The 14,420-nt window shown below is 47.1% G+C and overlaps 1 protein-coding gene across 3 annotated transcripts in view; it reads left to right on the top strand.

The window, feature by feature from the left end:
* The window catches only part of LSM14A (LSM14A mRNA processing body assembly factor), a 399,547-nt gene that overhangs the window by 291,570 nt on the left and 93,557 nt on the right, over positions 1-14,420 (top strand). For all 3 annotated transcript variants that reach the window (XM_069216478.1, XM_069216476.1, XM_069216475.1), the window contains 2 exons: positions 2,178-2,349; positions 3,274-3,505. In XM_069216478.1, the coding sequence (XP_069072579.1) occupies positions 2,178-2,349; positions 3,274-3,505 (404 nt within the window). The remainder of the gene's footprint in view (positions 1-2,177; positions 2,350-3,273; positions 3,506-14,420) is intronic.

Here is a 14,420-nt window from a genome sequence, read left to right as displayed (position 1 = left end):
AAAAACCACACATAGGAAATCCAATCTCTAAACAAGGCATTGCTAGATGGATAGTCAGATGTATTCAAACATGCTATCTTAAAGCCAAGAGAGAATTGCCTATTACACCAAAGGCACACTCAACCAGAAAGAAAGGTGCTACAATGGCCTTTCTAGGAAACATTCCTATGAGCGAAATATGTAAGGCTGCAACCTGGTCTACGCCTCATACATTTACTAAACACTACTGTGTAGACGTACTAAATGCACAACAAGCTACAGTGGGCCAAGCTGTACTAAGAACATTATTCCAAACTACTTCAACTCCTACAGGCTAAACCACCGCTTTTAGGGGAGGTAACTGCTTTATAGTCTATGCTAAACATGTGTATCTGCAGCAACATATGCCATCGAACTGAAAATGTCACTTACCCAGTGTACATCTGTTCGTGGCATTAGTCGCTGCAGATTCACATGTGCCCTCCCGCCTCCCCGGGAAGCCTGTAGCCGTTTAGAAGTAGATCTTAAATCTTAAACATTTGTACATTTGTAAATAATTATTATAAACTTTTTATGTACATACGTATTCACTCCATTGCATGGGCACTATTTATAGCAAACAACTCCATCCTCACCCTCTGCGGGGAAAACAATCTAAGATGGAGTCGACGCCCATGCGCAATGGAGCCGAAGAGGGAGGAGTCCTTCGGTCCCGTGACCAAAAAAGACTTCTTCGAAGAAAAACAACTTGTAATACTCCGAGCCCAACACCAGGCAGCGGACTGTGCTAAACATGTGAATCTGCAGCGACTAATGCCACGAACAGATGTACACTGGGTAAGTGACATTTTCATTTTCGTGCATATTTCATACTTTATATGTGTGTATTTTATATATGCTCCGGGGTCCCCGCACAAGGGCGGGAATATTCAATGTTTATGACTTTGATGAGGATACCCCTGGAAGAGAACTAGGATTTACAGGTAAGTAACTTATCCTACTTTCACATGCGACCCTCCCACCTCCCCTTTGCAGAAGGTTTGTGGAAGTTTTGAAAAAAATACAATTGAAAAAAAACTACGATGGTGGGCTCGCACATGGGCATTGTGGGAGTTCAGTTGATGTCATAGAGGAACTGTCAGGTCTACTTCTACCAGCAAGCTAACCGTTATGAAGAAAACACGCTCACAGACCCAATCACTAGAAGGTGAGATTGTGCAAAACATAAACATCTGAATCTAAAGCATTTCAAGCTGCAGAACCTTAATTACATTGTCGTTTCCTACAAACTGTATAGGCGAGCAAGGTGTCTTCTCCCTACCTATTGGTAATTCTCTTTGATTGAAATGGGTGCCACAATGTATTAAGGGTGTGTATTTTTTTTTTTATCCTCCAGTAAAGGGAAGCAATTGTGGGCTTAATGTTTAAAGGCCGGAATGATCCAAAAATAATTAAGGTTTATGGCAGTTCGACAAATATTCAAAAGTTAATCGACTAATACTCCCTAAAGGGAGCCCATGCAAAGGGTTCTGCAAGTCTGTCATTGCAATTTGCCTGAAATGGATGCATGCACCCGTTTTCACTACAGGTCACTGTGAGTCACCCCTATGGTAGGCCCCCTCAGCCCAGAGGGCAGGATGCAGGTACCGGTGTGTGAGGGCATCCTGCACTAGCAGAGGTGCCCCCACCAACTCCAGATCCATTTTCCTGGACTTTAAGTGCGGGGACGCCATTTTACCCGTGTACTGGGCATAGGTCACTACCTATGTCCAGCTACATAATGGTAACTCTGAACCTGGGCACATTTGGTATCAAACATGCCTGAATCATACCCCAATATTATAGGAAGTATGATTCATTGCACTCCTAGGGATCCTTAGAGGACCCCCAGTATTGCAATCACCAGTCTTACAGGCTTTTCCGGGAAGCCCAGCTGCTGCCACCCCTCAGACAGGTTTCTGCCCTCCTGCTGCTTAATCCGATCGAATTAAGGAAGGCAGAACAAAGGATTTCCTTTGGGAGCGGAAGGTAACGCCCTCTCCCTTTGGAAATAGGTGCGACTAGCCTGGGAGGAGTAGCCTCCCCAAGCCACTGGGTTGCTTTGAAGGGAAACAGTATTGGGGCATGATTGCAACATGTTTGGTAAGTGTAGTAGACAGTACCATGAATACCTAAATAATCTAAGTTTTACGTTTTAGATGACAAACCTGAGAAGGTGGAAAAGCCCGTTAATGGTGAAGATAAAGGTGACTCTGGAATTGATACCCAGAATAGTGAAGGTAATGCTGATGAAGAGGAAGCTCTTGCATCCAACTGCTATTACGACAAAACCAAATCATTCTTTGACAACATTTCCTGTGACGATAATAGGTAAATACTTTGGCAGTCATTTTTTCACATCATCTTTGTATTTAGTGTATATATTTTGGGACTCGTGATCGAAGGGAAAGCAGAGTGCTCAGATTTAAAACTGTAGATAAATGGCCCTGACTGGCTGATGTTTTTGTTGTTCATAATAGAGCTTCAGACTCACACAATTACTTATGTTTCCTCTCTATTTGCTACCTTTCAAGTCCTTCTGTAACAGGGACTCTTGACTTCACTCTGTTCATAAGTCTGGGTTGCAACCGTGTAGCTGTCAAATGGACCCTTTTTCAATATACATAGAGGACTCCTGTCCTTTTTACATAGTCTTTCCTCAACCGTGTTCTTTCAGCCTTTGGCTTGAGATTGTCAGTTACTTCTTGGCTCACTAGTCATATTTCACCTTATGCTACTTGTTGATGGGTGTATCCTTCGACCTCAAGTCCTTGCATTCAACTGCATGAGGAACTATTTTACAACTACTGCTGTAGCTGTGTTTGCCCGTTTGTATTTCTTACTCTGTGCTAACATAGCATGCTTTAGCACATGGGTGATTGCCGATATATTGGCTATCATTGCTTGTTTTTTTGTTTTGACACGAGTAATAAGCAACTATGCATGCATTGCTGCTGTACAGGTTCTATTCTCTGCAACAGTACCACAAGAAAAGACCACACACAATTTGATGAGCTAACTTTATAGCTTTGGGATGCCATTGCCTTCATAACATCACTTCTTTAAAAACAATATTTAACCAGGCAGTTAATCATCCATAAAGCAGCTTGTAAGATTTTGTCAATTTTCACTCATACAAATAAAGCATTGGTCTTTCTGTGCACTCGTTTGCCTCATTTTAAATAACCGCCTTGTTAAAATGAAGATAGTTGGATATGGAGAAGTTTTAAAATTCATTTTTCTGGTGTTTAAAAGGGAAAGGAGACAAACGTGGGCTGAAGAAAGAAGAATAAATGCAGAGACATTTGGCCTTCCATTGCGTTCAAACAGAGGTCGTGGAGGCTACAGAGGTAGAGGTAGTGGCATGGGTTTCCGTGGAGCCAGAGGTCGTGGAGGTCAAAGAGGTGGTTTTGGTGCGCCTAGAGGATTCCGTGGTGGTTTCAGAGGAACAAGAGGAGGCAGAGAGTTTGCAGATTTTGAATACAGGGTAAGTGTGGTCACATTTTAACATCTAACTGATCATTTTGCATCACTGACAGACATGGAATGAATGCAGGGCCAGCCTTCTATACCAAAGTATTTTCCTAACTGCCAATTTTTCATGGAACAAATATATTCAGTTGAACAGTCAGTGCTTGATTATAGTGTACTGGTTAGAATTCCTCTTGCAAATTTACAGTTGTAACACTTTGCCCTCCAACTCAACAGCTAACATTAAAATGTCCTGGGCTTCTATTTATAAAAACAGCAGCCAAAGCTGAACCAGCTTAATGCTTATTTACAGTGTTCGCAATGTATATAGTATCAATGGTGCAGTATACTTATAACCACAGATTCCTCGCTTCAGAATAAACCCCAGGGGACAGACTGGATCTGGAAACAATATGCCTGCTGGCTCCATGCTGCACTAAAAATGACGGAGTAGATCCGCATGTAAGCCCAACCCTGCCCACTAATGTCAGTTCTTTCTCTGCATTCGGACTCTCATGGAAAGCTCTGCTCCCAAATACATTGATTTTCTGTTAACCCTCAAAACTAAATCCAGTTTGCCAATAATTATGTCCTCTCTTGAAACTACCAGTTTCAAGGTGTGCCTTAATTTTGGGAAAACAATATGTCACTGAACCTCATGAGGTGTGCCTAGTGTTCAGGCTTGGACATGACTCGAATTGTGCTATTTACTTGTGACAAATGATGAGGAAGGTCTGTATTAGGCATTTGACCTCTGAATGCGTTCCAGTGGCAGCACAAATCCAAAAGGCTTGCGCTGGGTTAGATCTTGCCTACTCTGGTGTAGGAGACTGGGTGATGTCCTTTGATTGAAGGATGCCAGTTTACATGTACCTGTCATGTAATCCCATAGACGTTTCTTGCGTTTCAAGGTGGGACAGGACTGTTGTCAATTTGCCGTGCTCCCTTTCACTAGCGCCTCTCTGGTGTTCACCAAAGTGGTAGTGGTTGCAGCACACTGTTGGAGACTGCAGATGCCAGTTTTCCCCTAACTCAGTGAATGGCTTTTGAAGGCAGGCTCGTCACCTCCAGATGATGGCAAATCTCTTGAAATTTGTGTGATTCATTTCATGACTAATGAGCTGATGTATCACCAGACTGCTTTGCAGAGAGTGATATTTATTGTTACCATCCTGGACAAAGTGCAATTATAAGCCTTCTCTCCGACTCAGCAAGTCTAGGTCCTGGGTCACATTGAGAGCCGCTCTGAGGCATCCTGGCCTAACAATCTGCTACTTTCTGGTTGTCCACACCAGGAAGTTCATGGGGTCACTGCAATGTAGTTTTAAGATCCAGTGTGCCTAGCACTGAAGACATTTGATGTGTGCCATATGGATTACAGAAGAGGTGGCTCACTGTTTGCAGCAGTGGCTGCTCAAAAGCATTTGGTACAGCGGCAGTCAGATCTCAATTCCCCACCCAGAGCTGATGATGGTGACTGACGTGTCACTGCTGGGTTGTGTAGACCGTCTGGAGGAGGTGGAGATCACAGTACTCTGGTTTCTGACTGAAACCCTGCTCCATATGTCTGTTGGAGTTGTGGGCCATACATCTGTCCCTGACAGCATTCCTGCTGTCAACCAATAAAAGACTGCTGCAGGTTCTCACACAGAACAATTTGTTCTGGTATTTCAAAAAGCAGGGTGGAGTGAGGTTCTGGGTCCTGTGCTGGGAGCCTCTGGAGTTGGGTGGAGTGTCCGGCCATTTTCCTAATTCAAACCATCCGGTGAGATCTTTGAATGCAAGAGCAGACTGGCTAATCGGATAGAGTGTGGCAGATAATAAATAATTTATGCATTCCAAGGTGGCTTAGGGCATCTTCTGACAGTGGGGAGAACCCTGGCTAAATCTTTACACCACCATTGAACACCGTGTGTAAGGAAATGCCTCCTTGGCATGGTTACCCCCTGACTTTTTGCCTTTGCTGATGCCAAGTTATGATTTGAAAGTGTGCTGAGGCCTGCTAACCAGGCCCCAGCAACAGTGTTCTTTCCCTAACCTGTACTTTTGTTTCCACAATTGGCACACCCTGGCATCCAGGTAAGTCCCTTGTAACTGGTACCCCTGGTACCAAGGGCCCTGATGCCAGGGAAGGTCTCTAAGGGCTGCAGCATGTCTTATGCCACCCTGGGGACCCCTCACTCAGCACAGACACACTGCTTGCCAGCTTGTGTGTGCTGGTGGGGAGAAAATGACTAAGTCGACATGGCACTCCCCTCAGGGTGCCATGCCAACCTCACACTGCCTACAGGTATAGATGAGTCACCCCTCTAGCAGGCCTTACAGCCCTAAGGCAGGGTGCACTATACCATAGGTGAGGGCATGAGTGCATGAGCACTATGCCCCTACAGTGTCTAAGCAAAACCTTAGACATTGTAAGTGCAGGGTAGCCATAAAAGTATATGGTCTGGGAGTCTGTCATGCACAAACTCCACAGCACCATAATGGCTACACTGAAAACTGGGAAGTTTGGTATCAAACTTCTCAGCACAATAAATGCACACTGATGCCAGTGTACATTTTATTGTAACATACACCCCAGAGGGCACCTTAAAGGAGCCCCCTGAAACCTTAACCGACTACCAGTGTGGGCTGACTAGTTTTAGCAGCCTGCCACACACCAGACATGTTGCTGGCCACATGGGGAGAGTGCATTTGTCACTCTGTGGCTAGTAACAAAGCCGGTACTAGGTGGAGGTGCTTCTCACCTCCCCCTGAAGGAACTGAAACACCTGGCGGTGAGCCTCAAAGGCTCACCCCCTTTGTTACAGCACCCCAGGGCACTCCAGCTAGTGGAGTTGCCCGCCCCCTCCGGCCACGGCCCCACTTTTGGCGGCAAGGCCGGAGGAGATAATGAGAAAAACAAGGAGGAGTCACTGGCCAGTCAGGACAGCCCCTAAGGTGTCCTGAGCAGCGATGACTCTGACTTTTGGAAATCCTCCATCTTGCAGATGGAGGATTCCCCCAATAGGGATAGGAATGTGCCCCCCTCCCCTTAGGGAGGAGGTACAAAGAGGGTGTAGCTACTCTCAGAGCTAGTAGCCATTGGCTACTAACCCACCAGTCCTAAACACACCCCTAAATCGAGTATTTAGGGGCTCCCAGAACACAGCAAGATAGATTCCTGCAACCTAAGACTAAGAAGGACTGCTGAGCTGAAAAACCTGCAGAGAAGACTGAGACACCAACTGCTTTGGCCCCAGCTCTACCGGCCTGTCTCCCAGCGACCTCTGAAGCCTCAGTGGACTACCCTGCATCTAGAAGTACCAAGAACTCCCGAGGACAGCGGCTCTGCTCCACAAAGACTGCAACTTTGCAACAAAGAAGCAACTTTGAAACAACACTCGTTTCCCGCCGGAACCGTGAGACTTTGCACTCTGCACCCGACGCCCCCGGCTCGACTTGTGGAGAACAAACACTACAGGGAGGACTCCCCGGCGACTGCGAGCCCATGAGTAGCCAGAGTTGACCCCCCCCGCCCCCCTGAGCCCACACAGCGATGACTGCAGAGGAAATCCTGAGGCTCTCCCCTGACCGCGACTGCCTGCTTCAAAGACCCGACGCCTGGTAAGGACACTGCACCCAGCAGCCCCCAGGACCTGAAGGATCAGACCTCCAGTGCAGGAGCGACCCCCAGGTGGCCCTCTCCCTTGCCCAGGTGGTGGCTACCCCAAGGAGTCCCCCCTCCCTCTTGCCTGCCTGCATCGCTGAAGAGACCCCTTGGTCTCCCATTGGATTACATTGCGAACCCGACACCTGTTTGCACACTGCACCCGGCCGCCCCGTGCCGCTGAGGGTGTACTTTGTGCTGACTTGTGTCCCCCCCGGTGCCCTACAAAACCCCCCTGGTCTGCCCTCCGAAGACGCGGGTACTTACCTGCTGGCAGACTGGAACCGGGGCACCCCCTTCTCCATTGAAGCCTATGCGTTTTGGGCACCACTTTGACCTCTGCACCTGACCGGCCCTGAGCTGCTGGTGTGGTAACTTTGGGGTTGCCCTGAACCCCCAACGATGGGCTACCTTGGACCCAACTTTGAACCCCGTGGGTGGTTTACTTACCTGCAAAACTAACAAACACTTACCTCCCCCAGGAACTGTTGAAAATTGCACTAAGTGTCTAGTTTTAAAATAGCTATATGCCATTTGTGTGAAAACTGTATATGCTATTTTGCTAATTCAAAGTTCCTAAGTGAAGTACCTTTCATTTAAAGTATTGTTTGTATATCTTGAACCTGTGGTTCTTAAAATAAACTAAGAAAATATATTTTTATATACAAAAACCTATTGGCCTGGAATTGTCTGAGTGTGTGTTCCTCATTTATTGCCTGTGTGTGTACAACAAATGCTTAACACTACCCTCTGATAAGCCTACTGCTCGACCACACTACCACAAAAATAGAGCATTAGAATGATCTCTTTTTGCCACTATCTTACCTGTAGGAAGTTGGCTCTGTATGTGCTATTTCAAAGTAAGGAATAGCATGCACAGAGTCCAAGGGTTCCCCTTAGAGGTAAAATAGTGGTAAAAAGAGATAATACTAATGCTCTATTTTGTGGTAGTGTGGTCGAGCAGTAGGCTTATCCAAGGAGTAGTGTTAAGCATTTGTTGTACATACACATAGACAATAAATGAGGTACACACACTCAGAGACAAATCCAGCCAATAGGTTTTGTTATAGAAAAATATATTTTCTTAGTTTATTTTAAGGACCACAGGTTCAAATTTTACATGTAATAGCTCTTTTGAAAGGTATTGCAGGTAAGTACTCTAGGAACTTTGAATCATTACTTTAGCATGCATACTTTTCACATAAAACACAATAAGCTGTTTTAAAAGTGGACACTTAGTGCAATTTTCACAGTTCCTGGGGGAGGTAAGTTATTGTTAGTTTCAACAGGTAAGTAAGGCACTTACAGGTTTCAGTTTTTGGTCCAAGGTAGCCCACCGTTGGGGGTTCAGAGCAACCCCAAAGTTATCACACCAGCAGCTCAGGGCCGGTCAGGTGCAAAGGTCAAAGAGGTGCCCAAAACACATAGGCTATAATGGAGAGAAGGGGGTGCCCCGGTTCCAGTCTGCCAGCAGGTAAGTACCCGTGTCTTTGGAGGGCAGACCAGGGGGGTTTTGTAGGGCACCGGGGGGGACACAAAGTAGCACAGAAAGTACACCCTCAGCAGCGCGGGGGCGGCCGGGTGCAGTGTGCAAACATGCGTCGGGTTTCCTTCAGTTTTCAATGGGAGACCAAGGGGTCTCTTCAGCGATGCAGGCAAGGGTGGGGCTCCTCGGGGTAGCCACCACCTGGGCAAGGGAGAGGGCCTCCTGGGGGTCACTCCTGCACAAGTTTCTTTAGGGGCTGGGGGCTGCGGGTGCAGGGTCTTTTCCAGCCGTCGGGAAATGGAGCTCAGACAGTCGCGGTCAGGGGGAGCCTGGGGATTCCCTCTGCAGGCGTCGCTGTGGGGGCTCAGGGGGGACAACTTTGGTTACTCACAGTCGTAGAGTCGCCGGAGGGTCCTCCCTGAGTTGGTTGTTCTCCACCAGTCGAGTCGGGGTCGCCGGGTGCAGTGTTGCAAGTCTCACGCTTCTTGCGGGGAATTGCAGGGGGCTTTAAATCTGCTCCTTGTAACAAAGTTGCAGTTCTTTTGGAGCAGTGCCGCTGTCCTCGGGAGTTTCTTGTCTTTTTCGAAGCAGGGCAGTCCTCAGAGGATTCAGAGGTCGCTGGTCCCTTGGAAAGCGTCGCTGGAGCAGGTTCTTTGGAAGGCAGGAGACAGGCCGGTAAGTCTGGGGCCAAGGCAGTTGGTGTCTTCTGGTCTTCCTCTGCAGGGGTTTGTCAGCTCGGCAATCCTTCTTCTTGTAGTTGCAGGAATCTAACTCTTTAGGTTCAGGGAAGCCCTTAAATACTAAATTTAAGGGCGTGTTTAGGTCTGGGGGGTTAGTAGCCAATGGCTACTAGCCCTGAGGGTGGGTACACCCTCTTTGTGCCTCCTCTCAAGGGGAGGGGGTCACATCCATAATCCTATTGGGGGAATCCTCCATCTGCAAGATGGAGGATTTCTAAAAGTGAGTCACCTCAGCTCAGGACACCTTAGGGGCTGTCCTGACTGGCCAGTGACTCCTCCTTGTTATTCTCATTATTTTCTCCGGCCTTGCCGCCAAAAGTGGGGGCCGGGGCCGGAGGGGGCGGGCAACTCCACTAGCTGGAGTGTCCTGCGGGGCTGTGACAAAGGGGTGAGCCTTTGAGGCTCACCGCCAGGTGTTACAGCTCCTGCCTGGGGGAGGTGTTAGCATCTCCACCCAGTGCAGGCTTTGTTACTGGCCTCAGAGTGACAAAGGCACTCTCCCCATGGGGCCAGCAACATGTCTCTAGTGTGGCAGGCTGCTGGAACCAGTCAGCCTACACAGATAGTCGGTTAAGTTTCAGGGGGCACCTCTAAGGTGCCCTCTGTGGTGTATTTTACAATAAAATGTACACTGGCATCAGTGTGCATTTATTGTGCTGAGAAGTTTGATACCAAACTTCCCAGTTTTCAGTGTAGCCATTATGGTGCTGTGGAGTTCGTGTTTGACAGACTCCCAGACCATATACTCTTATGGCTACCCTGCACTTACAATGTCTAAGGTTTTGCTTAGACACTGTAGGGGCACAGTGCTCATGCACTGGTACCCTCACCTATGGTATAGTGCACCCTGCCTTAGGGCTGTAAGGCCTGCTAGAGGGGTGTCTTACCTATACTGCATAGGCAGTGAGAGGCTGGCATGGCACCCTGAGGGGAGTGCCATGTCGACTTACTCATTTTGTTCTCACTAGCACACACAAGCTGGTAAGCAGTGTGTCTGTGCTGAGTAAGGGGTCTCTTAGGGTGGCATAATACATGCTGCAGCCCTTAGAGACCTTCCCTGGCATCAGGGCCCTTGGTACCAGAGGTACCAGTTACAAGGGACTTATCTGGATGCCAGGGTGTGCCAATTGTGGAATCAAAAGTACAGGTTAGGGAAAGAACACTGGTGCTGGGGCCTGGTTAGCAGGCCTCAGCACACTTTCAATTCAAAACATAGCATCAGCAAAGGCAAAAAGTCAGGGGGTAACCATGCCAAGGAGGCATTTCCTTACATTACCTCTAAGGGGAACCCTTGGACCCCGTGCATGCTATTTCTTACTTTGAAATAGTACATACAGAGCCAACTTCCTACACCGTGTTAAAGGCTTTGGGTGTTGGAGTTTCCACAAGAATCCTCACTAGTAGATGAAATCCGGCTGTAATGAAACACGGTTTGCGCCTCTGCATTTCCTTCCCAGAGTTGTAAAGAAAAGATCAGGAACAACTTGGCCTAGATGCTCCTGTTGGTTCTGCATTGAGCCAGAAGTTTGTGGAACTTCAGGGCATGAGCATCTGTCCCCTGTCAAGGCTGCCACTTCTCAAGAACCTCCTGTCTTAACAGTGCAGGTGCCACTAACCAAATATTTGTATTCTTCACCTCCATCCATTGAGATTGAGTGGCATCAGTTGACTGCATTTGGTCTGCCAACTTTGAAGTGTTGGATGTCATCTTAGCCACCCTTCCACAAAGTCCATTTCTTCTGGGTGCTGGGGCAGGTTTGCGGCCTGGTGTGGTAGCTGCAAAGATTTACCTTTTACACACCAAGCTGTGTGATGTTCATTTGCTAATTTTGTATTTGGCACACCAAGACGTTGCAGTGGGCAGTATACAAGGTTATTTGTCAGTACAATAAACTGAGTGAGTCAGAGTGAGATACCCCTTCCTACACTGCAAAGAATAGTGAGGGGGAGAGATTGTCATGTGAGATGCAGTGGTAATAACACTTTACCAAAACAGATTATCACCTCTCATAGGTCACTGAACATAGCCCTTAAACATTCCTGGTGCACAAGTAGGCAGTAAAAAGGCAACATTTTTAACCTTCCTGCTTCTGCAGCATACTATATCAAGCTGTGATAACACTGATTCATTAGCCCTGTCATGAATGAGGGAGAGAAGCTGGAGAGCCATCACTAGTTATAAGAATACCAGCTGGACCTTCCCACCATGTACCTTATACCTAGCAAATATTGGCTAAACTGAGTTTAATTGTTCTTCTGTCTCTTGCATTTTTTCTCCATAATCCCCCCTTGATGTTCAATAAAATTGACAAGTAATATTCACTATGCCTTGATTGTTGTAGGCTATTATTTTTGTCCGGCAGTTGAAACTGTCATTGGCATTTCTGGTTTGGCATTAATGGTTTTAAATAGGTAGTACAACATACCATCCTCAATGTACCTTTTGATAAGGAGCACCTTTTCGGCCCACATGTCGATGAAGCACTCACAGAAAAAAACAAATAACGAGGTGATGAAGTACCTGGGAGCTCTCCAAACCTCTGCTTTACTTGGGGCTTTTCGTAGGACATTATAAAAAACAGACACTTCCTCATTTTATTAGAAAGGCCAACCTCACTCATCCTTCCATAGAGGATTTTACAAAGGTCCATACAAGGAAATAAAACTGTCTGGGAGAAAAAACCCTCCCCTAGAGGCTCTTTCACTGCTCCAAGCAGTGACTCCCTTCACCTTCCCTCTGACTACCTAAAACCTGTCTGGGGATCTCATCAGCTCTCTTCATTACAGGCAAAATACCTCAACCAATCAATGGGTGTTGGAAATTATCCAACACGGTTACTGTCTAAGCTAATTTCCACACATCCAAGCATTCCCCCTCACACTCACAAGCTTTCAGCAGAACCTTTTCATTCTGCTCACGCAGGAAGTGGAGGCCCTATTAAGCAAAGGAAAAATAGAACTAGTTGCTCCACACCATAAAGGAACCGGAGTATATTCCCTATATTTTCTCATCCCCGAAAAAGACAGCTCCTTAAGGCCTATTCTAGATCTCAGGACTTTAAATCACCACGTCAGAATATCTTCATATGGCCACGCTTCAGGACGTGATCCCACTGCTTTAACAAGGTGACTTTCTCTCAGCATTACATCGAAAGTGCACCTACTATCACATTCCCATACACCCAGCACCTCGCAAATACCTCAGATTTGTGGTAGCAGGATGTTACCAATTCAAAGTACTTCCCTAAGGGGCACAACTGCCCCAGGAGCCTTCACAAAATGTTTGGCAGTTGTTGCAGCTCACTTGTTCAGGCAAAATATCGATGTTTTCCCATATCTGGACGACTGACTTATCATAGCCAGTACCCTCACATAATGTCTACACCACACTCAAGTCACTGTAGAGTTGTTTCATCAAAGATTTCACTATCAATTTCCAAATGTTGCACCTGAATCTTCTTCAGATCCAGCCCTATCTAGGGGGGATTCTGAACAGGCTACTAGGACTAGCATTCCCCAATGCAGCAAGGATACAAAACTTTCAGACACAACTGTAGGAACGTACCCTCTTTGGCATGGTTAGCCCCACTTTTTGCCTTCTATCAGTGTGCTTAGACTGTTTTCACTGGGATCCTGCTAACCAGGACCTGTGATTGCTCGCTCTCCGTCTAAATTTGGTTACCTAGGACCTTTGTGCATTCAACAATTAGCATACTGGTGTCCCCTTACAAGCCATTAGTATATGATACTTTGGTACCCAGGGCATTAGAAAACCTGGGGTCCCCCATTGGCTGCAGCACATAAGGCGCCACCCATGGGAGCACATGCAAAATGTCTTCAGGCCTGCCACTGCAGCCTGCGTGAAAATGTGCATGCACTCTCATCACAGGTCACTGCACCAGATCACTTTAAGGCACCCCTATGATAGGCCCTCCTAGCCCAGAGGGCAGGGTGCAGGTCCCTCTGTGTGAGGGCACCCCTTCATGAGCAGAGGTGCCCCTACGAACTTTAGCTCAATTGTACTGGACTTCATAAGCGCAGGGTAGCCATTTTATCCACAATGGTAAATGACCACATGGGCATTTTTGGTATCAAACCTGTCAGAATCATACCCCAATACTGTTGCCAGTATTGGTTATATGATTTCATACACTCTTGGGGCTCCTTAGAGGACCCCCCCCCCCCCCCCCAGTATTGCTTCTACCAGCCTTCTCGAGTTTCCCGGGCAGCCTTCGCTGCTGCCATTACTCAGACAGGTTTCTGCCCTCCTGCTGCTTGACCAGCTCCAGCAGGGGAAGGCAGAACAAAGGATTTCCTGTGGGAGAGGGAGGCAATTCGCTCTTCTTTGGAAATAGGTATTACAAAGCTTGGCAGGGGTAGCCTTGAGTAGCAACTGGTTTGCTTTGAAGGGCACATTTGGTGCTCTCCTTGCATAGACCGGTTTGCACCAGCCATTAGAGTGAAGAAGTCACTCCTCTGCATCTGCAGGCACCTACAGCAAAGACGCCAGACTGCTTGGACCCGCTCTCCTCTGGAACTGCATGGTTCCTGCATGCATCACAGCTGGTGGTCTGGAGTGGCCCTCTTGGTCCTCCCTACCCTTTGTCTAATTGAGGAGACGGTGAGCCCTTGTCTTTCCTTGCAGGACAGTACCCCTTGTAGTAAGCTGGGCTGGTGTGTGGTGAGCACCTATGGTGTGGTCATCTTATACCAGGTATCCCCTATTATTGAGGTGAAGGCAGTGTCTAGGAAGCCAGGGCTCTCTAGAGGTAGCTGGGGATGAGAAGCCAAGACTTATCTATGAGACGTGTGTAGGAAGTTGGCTCTGTATGCACTATTTCAAAGTAAGGAATAGTATGCACAGAGTCCAAGGGTTCCCCTTAGAGGTAAGATAGTGGCAAAAAGAGATAATACTAATGCTCTATTTTGTGGTAGTGTGGTCGAGCAGTAGGCTTATCAAAGGAGTAGTGTTAAGCATTTGTTGTACATACACACAGGCAATAAATGAGGAACACACACTCAGAGACAAATCCAGCCAATAGGTTTTGTTATAGAA

The sequence above is a fragment of the Pleurodeles waltl genome, chromosome 12, assembly GCF_031143425.1.
Source record: "Pleurodeles waltl isolate 20211129_DDA chromosome 12, aPleWal1.hap1.20221129, whole genome shotgun sequence".
Taxonomy (NCBI): Eukaryota; Metazoa; Chordata; class Amphibia; order Caudata; family Salamandridae; genus Pleurodeles; species Pleurodeles waltl.
The sequence above is the reverse complement of the archived record's forward strand: the minus strand, read 5'-3'. Positions and strand labels throughout refer to the sequence as shown.